Source organism: Scylla paramamosain, chromosome 20 (assembly GCF_035594125.1).
Source record: "Scylla paramamosain isolate STU-SP2022 chromosome 20, ASM3559412v1, whole genome shotgun sequence".
NCBI lineage: Eukaryota > Metazoa > Arthropoda > Malacostraca > Decapoda > Portunidae > Scylla > Scylla paramamosain.
This window is the reverse complement of record NC_087170.1, coordinates 21,177,936-21,198,735: the sequence shown is the minus strand read 5'-3', so window position 1 is coordinate 21,198,735 and position 20,800 is coordinate 21,177,936. Positions and strand designations below refer to the sequence as shown.

The 20,800-nt window shown below is 39.7% G+C and overlaps 4 protein-coding genes across 4 annotated transcripts; all 4 read left to right on the top strand.

The window, feature by feature from the left end:
- Window positions 1-378: 378 nt before the first annotated feature.
- LOC135110621 (UDP-glucosyltransferase 2-like) lies at window positions 379-4,577 on the top strand. Its single transcript, XM_064023147.1, has 10 exons — window positions 379-636; window positions 1,123-1,395; window positions 2,010-2,203; window positions 2,567-2,662; window positions 2,781-2,874; window positions 2,966-3,057; window positions 3,219-3,352; window positions 3,499-3,718; window positions 3,869-4,012; window positions 4,245-4,577. The coding sequence occupies exons 1-10, from the start codon at window positions 460-462 to the stop codon at window positions 4,387-4,389; spliced, it is 1,569 nt and encodes a 522-aa protein (XP_063879217.1). The 5' UTR covers window positions 379-459; the 3' UTR covers window positions 4,390-4,577.
- A 934-nt stretch (window positions 4,578-5,511) lies between these two features.
- LOC135110615 (UDP-glucosyltransferase 2-like) lies at window positions 5,512-9,846 on the top strand. The gene is made up of 10 exons (XM_064023136.1): window positions 5,512-5,763; window positions 6,334-6,606; window positions 7,218-7,411; window positions 7,733-7,828; window positions 7,953-8,046; window positions 8,150-8,241; window positions 8,509-8,642; window positions 8,789-9,008; window positions 9,159-9,302; window positions 9,535-9,846. The coding sequence occupies exons 1-10, from the start codon at window positions 5,587-5,589 to the stop codon at window positions 9,677-9,679; spliced, it is 1,569 nt and encodes a 522-aa protein (XP_063879206.1). The 5' UTR covers window positions 5,512-5,586; the 3' UTR covers window positions 9,680-9,846.
- A 907-nt stretch (window positions 9,847-10,753) lies between these two features.
- LOC135110614 (UDP-glucosyltransferase 2-like) lies at window positions 10,754-14,857 on the top strand. The gene is made up of 10 exons (XM_064023135.1): window positions 10,754-10,993; window positions 11,602-11,874; window positions 12,486-12,679; window positions 12,941-13,036; window positions 13,123-13,216; window positions 13,308-13,399; window positions 13,561-13,694; window positions 13,841-14,060; window positions 14,211-14,354; window positions 14,587-14,857. The coding sequence occupies exons 1-10, from the start codon at window positions 10,817-10,819 to the stop codon at window positions 14,729-14,731; spliced, it is 1,569 nt and encodes a 522-aa protein (XP_063879205.1). The 5' UTR covers window positions 10,754-10,816; the 3' UTR covers window positions 14,732-14,857.
- A 931-nt stretch (window positions 14,858-15,788) lies between these two features.
- On the top strand, window positions 15,789-20,689 carry LOC135110612 (UDP-glucosyltransferase 2-like). Its single transcript, XM_064023130.1, has 10 exons — window positions 15,789-16,069; window positions 16,538-16,810; window positions 17,439-17,632; window positions 18,231-18,326; window positions 18,449-18,542; window positions 18,646-18,737; window positions 18,836-18,969; window positions 19,108-19,327; window positions 19,478-19,621; window positions 19,854-20,689. The coding sequence occupies exons 1-10, from the start codon at window positions 15,893-15,895 to the stop codon at window positions 19,996-19,998; spliced, it is 1,569 nt and encodes a 522-aa protein (XP_063879200.1). The 5' UTR covers window positions 15,789-15,892; the 3' UTR covers window positions 19,999-20,689.
- Window positions 20,690-20,800: the final 111 nt, after the last annotated feature.

The following is a 20,800-nucleotide window of genomic DNA, read 5'->3' as shown; positions in this document are numbered from 1 at the left end:
TACACAGGAAGAAAGAAAGAATACACAACATAACAGTATACGAAGAAATATCTCTAAACAAGGAGAACGAGACAACAAAGACGATAAAGAATGAGTTATGCTTTAGGATGAAAGTCCGCTCCAGTACTTAAAGCAGCTGCCCTGACACGACTCTCAGTGATCAGCCATTCTCCTTTGTTTTAGAAATCAGGGAAAAAAGTTCATATGTTCAAAATTAATATACACGTAATGTACACACACAATACCTCCCATGTTAATATATATATGAACACAAACACACACACACACACACACACACACACATACACACACAAACACACACACACTTATCACAGGACGTTATCTCCGTCCTTTGTGTAGCTTTGTATCATTCAGTGGAGCCTGCCTCATCGCGCTGTATATGAGTGGTTAGTGGTCCAAACAACACTTATTTGAAGACAATTCTAACGCTCTGGTGACATGAGGATGTTTGGGAAAATGGCGACAGTGGTGGCAATGACGGTAATGGTGACGACTCTAATGGTGGTACAGGAGACCAATGCAGCGCGAATCTTAATGGCGGTGCCCATTGGTACCAGGAGCCACGGGAACTTCTACATGCCCCTCGCGGAGGAGCTCGCCCGGCGGAACCACACGGTAAGCTGATAAAAGCGTCGTCTTGCTAAAGTTCGGGTTGGTAGTCTACAGATGCCCATGAATCACCTGGACCAATCGCGTCATAGTGACCTCCATAACAGCGCACGAGTAACATCGCGAATATTTTTCTGTCCATTTGTTTTTAGTTTTGTAACAGCTTCACATCATCTTTTCTTTATTATCTCACATTTTAAGTTTCCTCGAACAGATAGATTTGTTCACACTGGATGAATAACAAAATGATGACTCTTCAATGGAAGATCAGTATCTTGATAAAAATAATTTGAAAGTAAAGGCTTATTATATATATATATATATATATATATATATATATATATATATATATATATATATATATATATATATATATATATATATATATATATATATATATATATATATATATACACACACACACACACACGCACATAAAGACTCTTACGTTTATAAATTTCTCATTTTAATATAACCTTGTTCTCCCTTCAGGTGACCTACGTAACAGGGTACGAGAAGTCCAGCAGCCACCCAAACATCAGAGTGGTGGTTGTGCCTGACGTCAATATATTAGACAAAATTCCAAACCTTTTCACCACGAGCAGATTCACTGCTATAGCTGCAATCTATGACGACATGAAGGAGGTGTGCATCAAGGCCCTGTCCTACGAGGCAGTGCAGAGACTCAACGACGAGAAGTTTGATCTAGTCATCCTGTATAATGCTCTGACTGAATGCTTCCTTTCATTTGCCCATAAACTGAAGGTTTGTAGCTTGTATGTGAAGCCTGTGGCTCTTGCTTGTTACTTGTGTTACAGGGGACCCAGGTAATAGTGATGATACTCCTACTACTATGACTACTACTACTACTACTATTGCTACTGGTACTGCTCACACTACTAATAGCACGCCGAGCTGATCGCCTTTTCAAATGTTTCCCCAAGATTATGATGGAAAATATTAATACAAACGCAATGAAAATATCAAGGCATTTACTTCCTGAAAAAAGAAATATGGAAACAAATACAATAAGTGACATTCACAAAGGCGCCCATGAGCACGGGTAAGAGCGTGCCCACAACATTTGGATGCATCATATAAACAGTTTGTCATTTGTTCCCACAACTTTTCAGAATAGTTAATACCGTGATTTATGTTGTGGATTCAGTCCATGCTGCTGTACGTGTGGTGTGAACAGATACTGCATCCATGAAGTAGTCTCCTGTGATATTTTGTAAATATGGAAATGTTTTCTTCTTAGGCATCTCCTTATTTGCTCCCATGAAAGTGGACCAGTGGCGGGCTGGGATATGGAAGAATCAAAACCAAGATATAATACACATTTATGATATGTCAATAATGATGCAATAATTTGGCAGGTTCCGTTCATCTACATCAATCCAAACAAGTTACTTGGAAAATATGGCGCCATAGCAGGATCGCCGCCCTTCCCGTCCTTGGACGCCAGCTACATGCTTGGTCTGGAGTACCCTCTCACCTTCACGGGACGCATGATGAGCACTGCTCAAGACCTATTGGATGTGTTGTTCAACGACTGGGTATTTATTCCAAGGCATGTGGTGGAAATAAGGCACGAGAGAATTATGATTATTAAGAGGAAACACCATGCCTACAATGTATTTACAATTATGTAATATATATATATATATATATATATATATATATATATATATATATATATATATATATATATATATATATATATATATATATATATATATATATATATATATATATATATATATATATATATATATATATATATATATATATATATATATATATATATATATATATATATATATATATATATATATATATATATATATATATGCGCCTTACCGTCGCAGCGACAACGCCACTTATAAAAATCATCTTTATTCTGATATTTTACTTTAAATTTTACTAATAACAGTTGGGATAATGAGTGCCGCGCCCGCAAGCTGTGCCCTGAGGACATGCCCTATCTGGGGGAACTACGATACAACGGCAGCCTTTTCATCACTAACAGGTGTGTGTGTGTGAGTGTGTGTGTGTGAGTGTGTGTGTGTGTGTGTGTGTGTGTGTGTGTGTGTGTGTGTGTGTGTGTGTAGCCATGCCTAATCCTCTCTATTTTCCCGGGCCATGAGCGTGAGGACGATGGAGAATCCAACCTTGCCCTACACGCCCACCGTGGTGCACGCCGGGGGAATACACTGTCGACCCGCCAAACCTCTCCCTGAGGTAAGGACTTCGTTGTACTCTTATATCTTAACATTTTTGTTAGCGTGTGCACTTTAATGAGCTACTGTTATGCGCTTCCTCTCGCCAACAGGACCTGCAGCAGTGGATCGCTGGAGCTGGGGAACCGGGATTCATATTCTTCAGTCTGGGAACCTTAATCAGATCTTCGGATATGCCAGAGAAGTAAGTGCATTCACAAAGGCACGCACACACACACTCACACAGAGAGAGAAAGAGAGACAACACACATGCATATACAGGCATGTACGTGCACAAGCCAAAGAAAAAAAAGAAGTATCATGAATAAAACAAGCACCGTAAAACTGAAATCTTTGTCGCAACAGGTACCTGAAGGTGTTGGTAGAGGTGCTCGGGTCCCTACAACAGAGGGTGCTGTGGAAGTGGGACAAGGAAACCATGGAAAGCCTTCCACCCAACGTGCGGCTGGTCAAGTGGGTCCCGCAGCAGGATATTCTCGGTCAGCTTCTTGTCTCTAAGCTCCGTGATGGGACGGTTATCGCCAGGGGAGGGACATGGGATATAGAGTGACACAGTGAGGAAAGTATTAACAGAATTCAGCCCTCATAGCAAATAACCAAATGTGTTCTCTCCTTCTCCATGTAGGCCACCCGCAGCTTCGCCTCTTCATAACACACGGGGGTCTGTTCAGCACTCAGGAGGCCACCTACCACGGGGTGCCAATTCTGGGCATGCCAGTCGCCATTGATCAACACTACAACATGCGGAAGGTGCAAAAAGAAGGCTGGGGACACGTCTTGTACTGGGAAGACCTTACCTATGACAACTTGCGAGGACACATCTTGCAGCTCATGGATGACAAAAGGTTTGAAATTATTCCGCATACATGCTTGACTTTTCAAAGTAACAACAAACTTTACATCAACTTTTTCAAGACTTGAGAAGAGTAAGAAAGTTCTGAGGAAGGGATGGAGGTAACCTGTCCTTATATCAATGCCATGTTGGGGCCACACAGGATACTGGATGAAGTTCACCAGCGCTCCAGGTTGATCCGAGACCAGCCAATGTCACCAGCAGACTGGGCGACATACTGGGTGGAATACGTCCTGAAACACCAAGGAGCATACCACCTGCGTTCTCCAGCTGTGGACATCCCTTGGTTCGTCTCAAATTGTGTGTTATCCTCCCCAGCCACGACACCTATCCTTATTCTGGAGTTGCTGGCGAAGGGCATTTGTTCATTAACGCCAGAAGCTCATAAACTGATCTATATTGTCCTTTCTGTATGATGCTTTCATATTCTTTCCTTATCAAACACTGAAAAATGGTTGTAGTTAATGACAGAACCAGAAATCTTCATACACTTGCATAATTATTGTGTTTACATGCAGGTACCAGCTGTACAATGCGGACGTGTGGGCGCTGTTGGTTGTGACGACGATGGTGACCACAGGCTTGATGACTTGGCTGTCCTTTAGTATCCTTCGAGCTTTGATTCGTTGGTGCTGCGCATCAAGGAAGACGAAGAAGGAATAAACCCAATCGTGCTCGGTGCCCTATAAGATTTTCTGCCTAATAGAAAAGTACATGGAGAAAAATAATATATACGTCTTATAAGAGAGAGAGAGAGAGAGAGAGAGAGAGAGAGAGAGAGAGACAGAGAGAGAGAGAGAGAGAGAGAGAGAGAGAGAGAGAGAGAGAGAGAGAGAGAGAGAGAGAGAGAGGAATACTGTACTCAAGCAATGATAAGGATAATTGCGACAGTGTTCTGAGTTTTGCTTCTTATAGAGCAAAAAGTAATAAATGAAGATAATGGAAGTGAATATTTAAGATAATTCTGTGGCGTAGACATAAAGTGATTAAATTAAACACACACACACACACACACACACACACACACACACACACACACACTGTGGATAACTCGATGACGCTAGTTGTGTTTGTAAAACGATTAATTCATGTTTATTTTTCTCATGTAACGAAAAAGAACTTGAATGCCTTGGTTGTTTTATTTGTCTTGGAACACATCTTTTCTTTAATTTTTTGACAGAAATTGAACTTTTTTTTTTTACATAACGACTGTAAAACTAGATCTAAAGAAAGGGACTGAAGAGTAACACGTGGCTGTCAGAAAAAGAAAGTAAACTCTTTATAAAATACAAGGAATGAGTAGGCTCTTATTTATTTCATATTATTACAGATAGCAAAGGTATGACCATTGATATTTTCCACTTACTTTCCAGCATACTCATATATCGTGGTATGGAATAAGGTGTGCACACTGTAAGTGCAGAACGTTTCTCACGCGAAAAAAAAAAAAAAAAAACATATATATATATATATATATATATATATATATATATATATATATATATATATATATATATATATATATATATATATATATATATATATATATATATATATATATATATATATATATTGAGCTTCGCTAATAAAAAATAAAAAAAATAAAAAAAATAAAATAAATAAATAAAATAAATAAATAAATAAATAAATAAATAAATAAAATAATAAAGAAAAATGGATTCAATGATATTTATTGTCACTGTTGTAACAAGCAAACACACGCAATCTTATCACAGACCGTTATCTCCCTGTTTTGTGTAATTTTCTATCATTCAGTGAAGCCTGCCTCATCGCGCTGTATATGAGTGGTTAGTGGTCCAAACAACACTTATTTGAAGACAATTCTAACGCTCTGGTGACATGAGGATGCTTGGGAAAATCGCGACAGTGGTGGCAATGACGGTAATGGTGATGACTCTGATGGTGGTACAGGAGACCAATGCAGCGCAAATCTTAATGGCGGTGCCCATTGGTACCAGGAGCCACGGGAACTTCTACATGCCCCTCGCGGAGGAGCTCGCCCGGCGGAACCACACGGTAAGCTGATAAAAGCGTCGTCTTGCTAAAGTTCGGGTTGGTAGTCTACAGATGCCCATGAATCACCTGGACCAATCGCGTCATAGTGACCTCCATAACAGCGCACGAGTAACATCGCGAATATTTTTCTGTCCATTTGTTTTTAGTTTTGTAACAGCTTCACATCATCTTTTCTTTATTATCTCACATTTTAAGCTTCCTCAAACAGATAGATTTGTTCACATTGGATGAATAACAAAATGATGACTCTTCAATGGAAGATCAGTATTTTGACAAAAATAATTTGAAAGTAAAGGCATATTATATATATATATATATATATATATATATATATATATATATATATATATATATATATATATATATATATATATATATATATATATATATATATATATATATATATATATATATATATATATATATATATATATATATATATATATATATATATATATATATACACACACACACACACACACACACACACACACACACACACACACACGCACATACAGACTCTTACGTTTATAAATTTCTCATTTTAATATAACCTTGTTCTCCCTTCAGGTGACCTACGTAACAGGGTACGAGAAGACCAGCAGCCACCCAAACATCAGAGTGGTGGTTGTGCCTGACGTCAATATATTAGACAAAATGCCAAACCTTTTCACCACGAGCAGATTCACTGTTCTAGGTGCAATCTATAACGACATGAAGGAGGTGTGCATGAAGGCCCTGTCCTACGAGGCAGTGCAGAGACTCAACGACGAGAAGTTTGATCTAGTCATCCTGTATAATGCTCTGACTGAATGCTTCCTTTCATTTGCGCATAAACTGAAGGTTTGTAGCTTGCATGTGAAGCCTGTGGCTCTTGCTTGTTACTTGTGTTACAGGGGACCCAGGTAATAGTGATGATACTCCTACTACTATGACTACTATTATTACTATTGCTACTGGTACTGCTCACACTACTAATAGCACGCCGAGCTGATCGCCTTTTCAAATGTTTCCCCAAGATTATGATGGAAAATATTAATACAAACGCAATGAAAATATCAAGGCATTTACTTCCTGAAAAAAGAAATATGGAAACAAATACAATAAGTGACATTCACAAAGGCGCCCATGAGCACGGGTAAGAGCGTGCCCACAACATTTGGATGCATCATATAAACAGTTTGTCATTTGTTCCCACAACTTTTCAGAATAGTTAATACCGTGATTTATGTTGTGGATTCAGTCCATGCTGCTCTACGTGTGGTGTGAACAGATACTGCATCCATGAAGTAGTCTCCTGTGATATTTTGTAAATATGGAAATGTTTTCTTCTTAGGCATCTCCTTATTTGCTCCCATGAAAGTGGACCAGTGGCGGGCTGGGATATGGAAGAATCAAAACCAAGATATAATACACATTTATGATATGTCAATAATGATGCAATAATTTGGCAGGTTCCGTTCATCTACATCAATCCAAACAAGTTACTTGGAACATATGGCGCCATAGCAGGATCGCCGCCCTTCCCGTCCTTGGACGCCAGCTACATGCTTGGTCTGGAGTACCCTCTCACCTTCACGGGACGCATGATGAGCACTGCTCAAGACCTATTGGATGTGTTGTTCAACGACTGGGTATTTATTCCAAGGCATGTGGTGGAAATAAGGCACGAGAGAATTATGATTATTAAGAGGAAACACCATGCCTACAATGTATTTACAATTATGTAATATATATATATATATATATATATATATATATATATATATATATATATATATATATATATATATATATATATATATATATATATATATATATATATATATATATATATATATATATATATATATATATATATATATATATATATATATATATATATATGCGCCTTACCGTCGCAGCGACAACGCCACTTATAAAAATCATCTTTATTCTGATATTTTACTTTAAATTTTACTAATAACAGTTGGGATAATGAGTGCCGCGCCCGCAAGCTGTGCCCTGAGGACATGCCCTATCTGGGGGAACTACGATACAACGGCAGCCTTTTCATCACTAACAGGTGTGTGTGTGTGAGTGTGTGTGTGTGAGTGTGTGTGTGTGTGTGTGTATGTGTGTGTGTGTGTGTGTGTGTGTGTGTGTGTGTGTAGGCATGCCTAATCCTCTCTACTTTCCCGGTCCATGAGTGTGAGGACGATGGAGAAACCAACCTTGCCCTACACGCCCACCGTGGTGCACGCCGGGGGAATACACTGTCGACTCGCCAAACCTCTCCCTGAGGTAAGAACTTCGTTTTACTCTTATATCTTAACATTTTTTTGCCAAACAACATTAGCGTGTGCACTTTAATGAGCTACTGTTATGCGCTTCCTCTCGCCAACAGGACCTGCAGCAGTGGATCGCTGGAGCTGGGGAACCGGGATTCATATTCTTCAGTCTGGGAACCTTAATCAGATCCTCGGATATGCCAGAGAAGTAAGTGCATTCACAAAGGCACGCGCACACACACACACACACACACACACACACACATACACACACACACACAGAGAGAGAGAGAGAGAGAGAGAGAGAGAGAGAGAGAGAGAGAGAGAGAGAGAGAGAGAGAGAGAGAGAGAGAGAGAGAGAGAGAGAGAGAGAACACACATACATATACAGGCATGTACGTGCACAAGCCAAAGAAAAAAAAAGAAGTATCATGAATAAACAAGCACTGTAAAACTGAGATCTTTGTCGCAACAGGTACCTGAAGGTGTTGGTAGAGGTGCTCGGGTCCCTACAGCAGAGGGTGCTGTGGAAGTGGGACAAGGAAACCATGGAAAGACTTCCACCCAACGTGCGGCTGGTCAAGTGGGTCCCGCAGCAGGATATTCTCGGTCAGCTTCTTGTCTCTAAGCTCCGTGATGGGACGGTTATCGCCAGGGGAGGGACATGGGATATAGAGTGACACAGTGAGGAAAGTATTAACAGAATTCAGCCCTCATAGCAAATAACCAAATGTGTTCTCTCGTTCTCCATGTAGGCCACCCGCAGCTTCGCCTCTTCATAACACACGGGGGTCTGTTCAGCACTCAGGAGGCCACCTACCACGGGGTGCCAATTCTGGGCATGCCAGTCGCCATTGATCAACACTACAACATGCGGAAGGTGCAAAAAGAAGGCTGGGGACACGTCTTGTACTGGGAAGACCTTACCTATGACAACTTGCGAGGACACATCTTGCAGCTCATGGATGACAAAAGGTTTGAAATTATTCCGCATACATGCTTGACTTTTCAAAGTAACAACAAACTTTACATCAACTTTTTCAAGACTTGAGAAGAGTAAGAAAGTTCTGAGGAAGGGATGGAGGTAACCTGTCCTTATATCAATGCCATGTTGGGGCCACACAGGATACTGGATGAAGTTCACCAGCGCTCCAGGTTGATCCGAGACCAGCCAATGTCACCAGCAGACTGGGCGACATACTGGGTGGAATACGTCCTGAAACACCAAGGAGCATACCACCTGCGTTCTCCAGCTGTGGACATCCCTTGGTTCGTCTCAAATTGTGTGTTATCCTCCCCAGCCACGACACCTATCCTTATTCTGGAGTTGCTGGCGAAGGGCATTTGTTCATTAACGCCAGAAGCTCATAAACTGATCTATATTGTCCTTTCTGTATGATGCTTTCATATTCTTTCCTTATCAAACACTGAAAAATGGTTGTAGTTAATGACAGAACCAGAAATCTTCATAGACTTGCATAATTATTGTGTTTACATGCAGGTACCAGCTGTACAATGCGGACGTGTGGGCGCTGTTGGTTGTGACAACGATGGTGACCACAGGCTTGATGACTTGGCTGTCCTTTAGTATCCTTCGAGCTTTGATTCGTTGGTGCTGCGCATCAAGGAAGACGAAGAAGGAATAAACCCAATCGTGCTCGGTGCCCTATAAGATTTTCTGCCTAATAGAAAAGTACATGGAGAAAAATAATATATACGTCTTATAAGAGAGAGAGAGAGAGATAGAGAGAGAGAGAGAGAGAGAGAGAGAGAGAGAGAGAGAGAGAGAGAGAGAGAGAGAGAGAGAGAGATACTGTACTCAAGCAATGATAAGGATAATTGCGACAGTGTTCTGAGTTTTGCTTCTTATAGAGCAAAAAGTAATAAATGAAGATAATGGAAGTGAATATTTAAGATAATTCTGTGGCGTAGAGATAAAGTGATTAAATTAAACACACACACACACACACACTGTGGATAACTCGATGACGCTAGTTGTGTTTGTAAAACGATTAATTCATGTTTATTTTTCTCATGTAACGAAAAAGAACTTGAATGCCTTGGTTGTTTTATTTGTCTTGGAACACATCTTTTCTTTAATTTTTTGACAGAAATTGAACTTTTTTTTTTTACATAACGACTGCAAAACTAGATCTAAAGAAAGGGACTGAAGAGTAACACGTGGCTGTCAGAAAAAGAAAGTAAACTCTTTATAAAATACAAGGAATGAGTAGGCTCTTATTTATTTCATATTATTACAGATAGCAAAGGTATGACCATTGATATTTTCCACTTACTTTCCAGCATACTCATATATCGTGGTATGGAATAAGGTGTGCACACTGTAAGTGCAGAACGTTTCTCACGCGAAAAAAAAAAAAAAAAAACATATATATATATATATATATATATATATATATATATATATATATATATATATATATATATATATATATATATATATATATATATATATATATATATATATATATATATTGAGCTTCGCTAATAAAAAATAAAAAAAATAAAAAAAATAAAATAAATAAATAAAATAAATAAATAAATAAATAAATAAATAAATAAAATAATAAAGAAAAATGGATTCAATGATATTTATTGTCACTGTTGTAACAAGCAAACACACGCAATCTTATCACAGACCGCTATCTCCCTGTTTTGTGTAATTTTCTATCATTCAGTGGAGCCTGCCTCATCGCGCTGTGCATGAGTGGTTAGTGGTCCAAACAACACTTATTTGAAGACAATTCTAACGCTCTGGTGACATGAGGATGCTTGGGAAAATGGCGACAGTGGTGGCAATGACGGTAATGGTGATGACTCTGATGGTGGTACAGGAGACCAATGCAGCGCGAATCTTAATGGCGGTGCCCATTGGTACCAGGAGCCACGGGAACTTCTACATGCCCCTCGCGGAGGAGCTCGCCCGGCGGAACCACACGGTAAGCTGATAAAAGCGTCGTCTTGCTAAAGTTCGGGTTGGTAGTCTACAGATGCCCATGAATCACCTGGACCAATCGCGTCATAGTGACCTCCATAACAGCGCACGAGTAACATCGCGAATATTTTTCTGTCCATTTGTTTTTAGTTTTGTAACAGCTTCACATCATCTTTTCTTTATTATCTCACATTTTAAGCTTCCTCAAACAGATAGATTTGTTCACATTGGATGAATAACAAAATGATGACTCTTCAATGGAAGATCAGTATTTTGACAAAAATAATTTGAAAGTAAAGGCATATTATATATATATATATATATATATATATATATATATATATATATATATATATATATATATATATATATATATATATATATATATATATATATATATATATATATATATATATATATATATATATATATATATATATATATATATATATATATATATATATATATATATATATATATATGTATATATATATATATATACACACACACACACACACACACACACACACACACACACACACACACACACGCACATACAGACTCTTACGTTTATAAATTTCTCATTTTAATATAACCTTGTTCTCCCTTCAGGTGACCTACGTAACAGGGTACGAGAAGACCAGCAGCCACCCAAACATCAGAGTGGTGGTTGTGCCTGACGTCAATATATTAGACAAAATGCCAAACCTTTTCACCACGAGCAGATTCACTGTTCTAGGTGCAATCTATAACGACATGAAGGAGGTGTGCATGAAGGCCCTGTCCTACGAGGCAGTGCAGAGACTCAACGACGAGAAGTTTGATCTAGTCATCCTGTACGTTACTCTGACTGAATGCTTCCTTTCATTTGCGCATAAACTGAAGGTTTGTAGCTTGCATGTGAAGCCTGTGGCTCTTGCTTGTTACTTGTGTTACAGGGGACCCAGGTAATAGTGATGATACTCCTACTACTATGACTACTATTATTACTATTGCTACTGGTACTGCTCACACTACTAATAGCACGCCGAGCTGATCGCCTTTTCAAATGTTTCCCCAAGATTATGATGGAAAATATTAATACAAACGCAATGAAAATATCAAGGCATTTACTTCCTGAAAAAAGAAATATGGAAACAAATACAATAAGTGACATTCACAAAGGCGCCCATGAGCACGGGTAAGAGCGTGCCCACAACATTTGGATGCATCATATAAACAGTTTGTCATTTGTTCCCACAACTTTTCAGAATAGTTAATACCGTGATTTATGTTGTGGATTCAGTCCATGCTGCTCTACGTGTGGTGTGAACAGATACTGCATCCATGAAGTAGTCTCCTGTGATATTTTGTAAATATGGAAATGTTTTCTTCTTAGGCATCTCCTTATTTGCTCCCATGAAAGTGGACCAGTGGCGGGCTGGGATATGGGAGAATCAAAACCAAGACATAATACACATTTATGATATGTCAATAATGATGCAATAATTTGGCAGGTTCCGTTCATCTACATCAACCCAAACAAGTTACTTGGAACATATGGCGCCATAGCAGGATCGCCGCCCTTCCCGTCCTTGGACGCCAACTACATGCTTGATCTGGAGTACCCTCTCACCTTCACGGGACGCATGATGAGCACTGCTCAAGACCTATTGGATGTGTTGTTCAACGACTGGGTATTTATTCCAAGGCATGTGGTGGAAATAAGGCACGAGAGAATTATGATTATTAAGAGGAAACACCATGCCTACAATGTATTTACAATTATGTAATATATATATATATATATATATATATATATATATATATATATATATATATATATATATATATATATATATATATATATATATATATATATATATATATCCACCTTACCGTCGCAGCGAGAACGCCACTTATAAAAATCATCTTTATTCTGATATTTTACTTTAAATTTTACTAATAACAGTTGGGATGATGAGTGCCGCGCCCGCAAGCTGTGCCCTGAGGACATGCCCTATCTGGGGGAACTACGATACAACAGCAGCCTTTTTATCACTAACAGGTGTGTGTGTGTGTGTGTGTGTGTGTGTGTGTGTGTGTGTGTGTGTGTAGCCATGCCTAATCCTCTCTATTTTCCCGGGCCATGAGCGTGAGGACGATGGAGAATCCAACCTTGCCCTACACGCCCACCGTGGTGCACGCCGGGGGAATACACTGTCGACCCGCCAAACCTCTCCCTGAGGTAAGGACTTCGTTGTACTCTTATATCTTAACATTTTTGTTAGCGTGTGCACTTTAATGAGCTACTGTTATGCGCTTCCTCTCGCCAACAGGACCTGCAGCAGTGGATCGCTGGAGCTGGGGAACCGGGATTCATATTCTTCAGTCTGGGAACCTTAATCAGATCTTCGGATATGCCAGAGAAGTAAGTGCATTCACAAAGGCACGCACACACACACTCACACAGAGAGAGAAAGAGAGACAACACACATGCATATACAGGCATGTACGTGCACAAGCCAAAGAAAAAAAAGAAGTATCATGAATAAAACAAGCACCGTAAAACTGAAATCTTTGTCGCAACAGGTACCTGAAGGTGTTGGTAGAGGTGCTCGGGTCCCTACAACAGAGGGTGCTGTGGAAGTGGGACAAGGAAACCATGGAAAGCCTTCCACCCAACGTGCGGCTGGTCAAGTGGGTCCCGCAGCAGGATATTCTCGGTCAGCTTCTTGTCTCTAAGCTCCGTGATGGGACGGTTATCGCCAGGGGAGGGACATGGGATATAGAGTGACACAGTGAGGAAAGTATTAACAGAATTCAGCCCTCATAGCAAATAACCAAATGTGTTCTCTCCTTCTCCATGTAGGCCACCCGCAGCTTCGCCTCTTCATAACACAAGGGGGTCTGTTCAGCACTCAGGAGGCCACCTACCACGGGGTGCCAATTCTGGGCATGCCAGTCGCCATTGATCAACACTACAACATGCGGAAGGTGCAAAAAGAAGGCTGGGGACACGTCTTGTACTGGGAAGACCTTACCTATGACAACTTGCGAGGACACATCTTGCAGCTCATGGATGACAAAAGGTTTGAAATTATTCCGCATACATGCTTGACTTTTCAAAGTAACAACAAAATTCACCTCAAATTTTTCAATATTTGAGAAGAGTAAGAAAGTTCTGAGGAAGGGATGGAGGTAACCTGTCCTTATATCAATGCCATGTTGGGGCCACACAGGATACTGGATGAAGTTCACCAGCGCTCCAGGTTGATCCGAGACCAGCCAATGTCACCAGCAGACTGGGCGACATACTGGGTGGAATACGTCCTGAAACACCAAGGAGCATACCACCTGCGTTCTCCAGCTGTGGACATCCCTTGGTTCGTCTCAAATTGTGTGTTATCCTCCCCAGCCACGACACCTATCCTTATTCTGGAGTTGCTGGCGAAGGGCATTTGTTCATTAACGCCAGAAGCTCATAAACTGATCTATATTGTCCTTTCTGTATGATGCTTTCATATTCTTTCCTTATCAAACACTGAAAAATGGTTGTAGTTAATGACAGAACCAGAAATCTTCATAGACTTGCATAATTATTGTGTTTACATGCAGGTACCAGCTGTACAATGCGGACGTGTGGGCGCTGTTGGTTGTGACGACGATGGTGACCACAGGCTTGATGACTTGGCTGTCCTTTAGTATCCTTCGAGCTTTGATTCGTTGGTGCTGCGCATCAAGGAAGACGAAGAAGGAATAAACCCAATCGTGCTCGGTGCCCTATAAGATTTTCTGCCTAATAGAAAAGTACATGGAGAAAAATAATATATACGTCTTATAAGAGAGAGAGAGAGAGATAGAGAGAGAGAGAGAGAGAGGAGAGAGAGAGAGAGAGAGAGAGAGAGAGAGAGAGAGAGAGAGAGAGAGAGAGAGAGAGAGATACTGTACTCAAGCAATGATAAGGATAATTGCGACAGTGTTCTGAGTTTTGCTTCTTATAGAGCAAAAAGTAATAAATGAAGATAATGGAAGTGAATATTTAAGATAATTCTGTGGCGTAGAGATAAAGTGATTAAATTAAACACACACACACACACACACTGTGGATAACTCGATGACGCTAGTTGTGTTTGTAAAACGATTAATTCATGTTTATTTTTCTCATGTAACGAAAAAGAGCTTGAATGCCTTGGTTGTTTTATTTGTCTTGGAACACATCTTTTCTTTAATTTTTTGACAGAAATTGAACTTTTTTTTACATAACGACTGCAAAACTAGATGTAAAGAAAGGGACTGAAGAGTAACACGTGGCTGTCAGAAAAAGAAAGTAAACTCTTTATAAAATACAAGGAATGAGTAGGCTCTTATTTATTTCATATTATTACAGATAGCAAAGGTATGACCATTGATATTTTCCACTTACTTTCCAGCATACTCATATATCGTGGTATGGAATAAGGTGTGCACACTGTAAGTGCAGAACGTTTCTCACGCGAAAAAAAAAAAAAAAAAAAAAAAAAAACATATATATATATATATATATATATATATATATATATATATATATATATATATATATATATATATATATATATATATATATATATATATATATATATATATATATATATATATATATATATATATATATATATTGAGCTTCGCTAATAAAAAATAAAATAAATAAAATAAATAAAATTTATAAATAAATAAAGAAATAAAATAATAAAGAAAAATGGATTCAATGATACTTATTATCAATGTTGTAACAAACATACACACGCAATCTTATCACAGACCGTTATCTCCCTGTTTTGTGTAATTTTCTATCATTCAGTGGAGCCTGCCTCATCGCGCTGTGCATGAGTGGTTAGTGGTCCAAACAACACTTATTTGAAGACAATTCTAACGCTCTGGTGACATGAGGATGCTTGGGAAAATCGCGACAGTGGTGGCAATGACGGTAATGGTGATGACTCTGATGGTGGTACAGGAGACCAATGCAGCGCGAATCTTAATGGCGGTGCCCATTGGTACCAGGAGCCACGGGAACTTCTACATGCCCCTCGCGGAGGAGCTCGCCCGGCGGAACCACACGGTAAGCTGATAAAAGCGTCGTCTTGCTAAAGTTCGGGTTGGTAGTCTACAGATGCCCATGAATCACCTGGACCAATCGCGTCATAGTGACCTCCATAACAGCGCACGAGTAACATCACGAATATTTTTCTGTCCATTTGTTTTTAGTTTTGTAACAGCTTCACATCATCTTTTCTTTATTATCTCACATTTTAAGTTTCCTCGAACAGATAGATTTGTTCACACTGGATGAATAACAAAATGATGCTTGTTCATAGGAACATCAGTAACTTGACAAAAAAATTAAGTAATTTGAAAATAATGGCTTATATATATATATATATATATATATATATATATATATATATATATATATATATATATATATATATATATATATATATATATATATATATATATATAAACACACACACACAGTCTTACTTTTCTAAATTCCTCATTTTAATATTACATCATGTTCTCCCTTCAGGTGACCTACGTAACAGGGTACGAAAAGTCCAGCAGCCACCCAAACATCAGAGTAGTGGTTGTGCCGGACGTTAATATATTTGACAAAATGCCAAACCTTTTCACTACGGACAGATTCACTGCTATAGGTGCAATCTATAACGACATGAAGGAGGTGTGCATCAAGGCCCTATCCCACGAGGCAGTGCAGAGACTCAACGACGAGAAGTTTGATCTAGTCATCCTGTATCTTGCTCTGACTGAATGCTTCCTTTCATTTGCGCATAAACTGAAGGTTTGTAGCTTGTATGTGAAGCCTGTGGCTCTTACTTGTTACTTGTGTTACAGGGGACCCAGGTAATAATGTTATATAATGATACCACTAATATTTCTACTACTACTACTACTACTACTCCTACTACTACTACTGCTAGTATGCCAAGCTGATCACTTAATCAAACCTTTTCCCTAAGATTATTTTCAAGAATATTAATACAAACAAAATGAAAATATCAAAGTATTTACTTAAAAAAAAAAAAATGTGGAAACAAATACAATAAGTGATGTTCACAAAGGCATGGGCAAGACTTTCAGTTGAGCGTGCCCACAAGATTTGGATGCATCACATCCAATCATCACATCACATCAGTTTGTCATTTGTTACCACGACTTTTCTGAAAGTTTAATTCCTTGATTTATGTTACACATTCAGTCCATGCTGCTGTACGATGTGGTATGAACAGATGCTTCATTCACGAAGTGGTCTCCTGTGCAATTTTGTAAATATGGAAATTTTTCTTTCTAGGCATCTCCTTATTTCCTCCCATGGAACTAGACCAGTGGCTGACAGGTCTTTTGTGATATGAATAAATCATCACCAAGATATAATACACATTTATGATATGTCAATAACGATTTGGCAGGTTCCATTCATCTACGTCAACCCAAACAAGTTACTTGGAGCATATGCTGCCGCAGCAGGATCGCCGCCCTTCCCGTCCTTGGACGCCAGCTACATGCTTGATCTGGAGTACCCTCTCACCTTCACGGGACGCATGATGAGCACTGCTCAAGACCTATTGGATGTGTTGTTCCACAACTGGGTATTTATTCCAAGGCATGTGGTGGAAATAAGGCACGAGAGAATTATGATTATTAATAAAAAACACAATGCTTTACAAAGCATTCATAATTATATAATATGTTATCACACACACACACACACACACACACACATCACACACACACTCACACACACACACACATATCACACACACACTCACGCTCACACACACACACACATATCACACACACACTCACACTCAGACACACACACACACACACACACACACACACACAGGCAGACACTCACTCACTCACTCACACATTCACACACACACACACACACACACACACACACACACACACACACACACACACACACACATGCACAGGCAGACACTCACTCACACACACACACACACACACACACACACACACACACACACACACACACACACACACACACACATTTTATATATATATATATATATATATATATATATATATATATATATATATATATATATATATATATATATATATATATATATATATATATATATATATATATATGCCTCACCATCGCATCGAGAACGACCCTTATAAGAATAGTTTTTATTCTGATATTTCACTTTAAATTTTACAATTCACAGTTTGGATGATGAGTGCCGCGCTCGCAAGCTGTGCCCTGAGGACATGCCCTATCTGGGAGAACTACGATACAACGGCAGCCTTTTCATAACTAACAGGTGTGTGTGTGTGTGAGTGTGTGTCCGCGTCCGTGTGTGTGTGTGTGTGTGTGTGTGTGTATGTGTGTGTGTGTGTGTGTATGTAGCCATGCCTAATCCTTTCTACTTTTCCGGGCCATGAGCGTGAGGACGATGGAGAAACCAACCTTGCCCTACACGCCCACCTTGGTGCACGCCGGGGGAATACACTGTCGACCCGCCAAACCTCTCCCTGAGGTAAGAACTTCGTTTTACTCTTATATCTTAACGTTTTGTTGCCAAACAACATTAGCGTGTGCACTTTAATGAGCTACTGTTATGCGCTTCCTCTCGCCATCAGGACCTGCAGCAGTGGATCGCTGGAGCTGGGGAACCGGGATTCATATTCTTCAGTCTGGGAACCTTAATCAAGTCTTCGGATTTGCCAGATAAGTAAGTGCATTCACACACACACACACAGACATGTACGCGCGCGCCAAAGAAAGAAAGAAGTATCTTGAATAAGCAAACTGAGATCTTTGTCGCAACAGGTACCTGAAGGTGTTGGTAGAGGTGCTCGGGTCCCTACAGCAGAGGGTGCTGTGGAAGTGGGACAAGGAAACCATGGAAAGCCTTCCACCCAACGTGCGGCTGGTCAAGTGGGTCCCGCAGCAGGATATTCTCGGTCAGCTTCTTGTCTCTAAGCTCCGTGATGGGACGGTTATCGCCAGGGGAGGGGCATAGGATATAGAGTGGCACACTGAGGAAAGTATTAACAAAATTCAACCCTCATAGCAAACTTCTTCTTTTGTTCTCCATGTAGGCCACCCGCAGCTTCGCCTCTTCATAACACACGGGGGTCTGTTCAGCACTCAGGAGGCCACCTACCACGGGGTGCCAATTCTGGGCATTCCAGTCGCCATTGATCAACACTACAACATGCGGAAGGTGCAAAAAGAAGGCTGGGGACACGTCTTGTACTGGGAAGACCTTACCTATGACAACTTGCGAGGACACATCTTGCAGCTCATGGATGACAAAAGGTTTGAAATTACTCCGCATACATGCTTGACTTTTCAAAGTAACAACAAAATTCACCTCAAATTTTTCAATATTTGAGAAGAGTAAGAAAGTTCTGAGGAAGGGATGGAGGTAACCTGTCCTTATATCAATGCCATGTTGGGGCCACACAGGATACTGGATGAAGTTCACCAGCGCTCTAGGTTGATGCGAGACCAGCCAATGTCACCAGCAGACTGGGCGACATACTGGGTGGAATACGTCCTGAAACACCAAGGAGCATACCACCTGCGTTCTCCAGCTGTGTACATTCCATGGTTCGTCTCAAGTCGTGTATCTTCTTCCGCAGCCACGACTGCTATCCTTATTCTGGTGTTGCTCGCGAAGGACTTTAGTTCACTAATTTCAGAATCTGATAAACTGATTTATATTGTCCTTTCTGTATGATGCTTTCATTTTTATTTCGTATCACACAAAGAAAAATTATTCTAGTTAATGAGAGGACTGTAAATCTTCATACACTTGCATAATTATTGTGTTTACATGCAGGTACCAGCTGTACAATGCGGACGTGTGGGCGCTATTGGTTGTGACGACGATGTTAACCACAAGCCTGATGTCTTGGCTGTCCTTTAGGATTCTTCGAGCGCTGATTCGCTGGTGCTGCGCTTCAAGGAAGACGAAGAAGGAATGAACCCAATCGTGTTCCGTTTCGCTATAAGATTTTCTGCCTCATAGAAAAGTACATGGAGAAATATGATTCATACGACTTACAAGAGATAGAGAGATAGATAGATAGATAGATAGATAGAGAGAGAGAGAGAGAGAGAGAGAGAGAGAGAGAGAGAGAGAGAGAGAGAGAGAGAGAGAGAGAGAGAGAGAGAGAGAAAGAGAGAGGAAGTTAATGATTATTGTGATAGTGTTCTGAGTAATTTTGTTTGTAAAGGAGAAAAAAAATAGAATAGATGAGGATGATGGTAGTGAATGTTAAAGAAAATCATGTGGTGTAGAGATAAAAGGATTACATAAAAAAAAAAAATACACACCCATCCACCCACCCACGCGCACGCGCACACACACACACACACACACACACACACACACACACACACACACAGTGAATTGTCCGCTGACGCTAATGTGTGTTGGAAAAAAAAATTTTTAACGAAAAACTACTTGTATGCTTTGGTTCCCTCATTCCTCGTTAAACACGTTTTCTTTAATAGGTATAACCATTAAAAATTTCTATTTACTTTTCAGTATACTCGTATATCATGGTATGGAGGTACGTGTCCACATTGTAAGTGGAGAACGTTACTGACACGTAGAAAATATAACTGTACTTAGCTCCTACGGTTTCGCTAAAATAAAAATGGATTCAACGGTATTCATTATCATTGTTGTAACAAACATACAGACATGCACACAGACTCTGACACACACACACACACACACACACACACACACACTCTTATCATAGGTCTTTATCTGCCTGC

Excerpts from the sequence above, each read along its gene's own strand:
- LOC135110615 (XM_064023136.1), top strand. The coding sequence starts at position 5,587 with ATGAGGATGCTTGGGAAAATCGCGACAGTGGTGGCAATGACGGTAATG. Across the intron at positions 6,607-7,217 it reads CATTTGCGCATAAACTGAAG|GTTCCGTTCATCTACATCAA; the intron begins GTTTGTAGCTTG and ends ATAATTTGGCAG. Across the intron at positions 9,303-9,534 it reads CCAGCTGTGGACATCCCTTG|GTACCAGCTGTACAATGCGG; the intron begins GTTCGTCTCAAA and ends GTTTACATGCAG.
- LOC135110614 (XM_064023135.1), top strand. The coding sequence starts at position 10,817 with ATGAGGATGCTTGGGAAAATGGCGACAGTGGTGGCAATGACGGTAATG. Across the intron at positions 13,400-13,560 it reads TCTTCGGATATGCCAGAGAA|GTACCTGAAGGTGTTGGTAG; the intron begins GTAAGTGCATTC and ends TTGTCGCAACAG. Across the intron at positions 14,061-14,210 it reads CAGCTCATGGATGACAAAAG|GATACTGGATGAAGTTCACC; the intron begins GTTTGAAATTAT and ends GGGGCCACACAG.
- LOC135110621 (XM_064023147.1), top strand. The coding sequence starts at position 460 with ATGAGGATGTTTGGGAAAATGGCGACAGTGGTGGCAATGACGGTAATG. Across the intron at positions 2,204-2,566 it reads GACTGGGTATTTATTCCAAG|TTGGGATAATGAGTGCCGCG; the intron begins GCATGTGGTGGA and ends TACTAATAACAG. Across the intron at positions 4,013-4,244 it reads CCAGCTGTGGACATCCCTTG|GTACCAGCTGTACAATGCGG; the intron begins GTTCGTCTCAAA and ends GTTTACATGCAG.
- LOC135110612 (XM_064023130.1), top strand. The coding sequence starts at position 15,893 with ATGAGGATGCTTGGGAAAATCGCGACAGTGGTGGCAATGACGGTAATG. Across the intron at positions 17,633-18,230 it reads AACTGGGTATTTATTCCAAG|TTTGGATGATGAGTGCCGCG; the intron begins GCATGTGGTGGA and ends TACAATTCACAG. Across the intron at positions 18,327-18,448 it reads AGCCTTTTCATAACTAACAG|CGTGAGGACGATGGAGAAAC; the intron begins GTGTGTGTGTGT and ends CCGGGCCATGAG.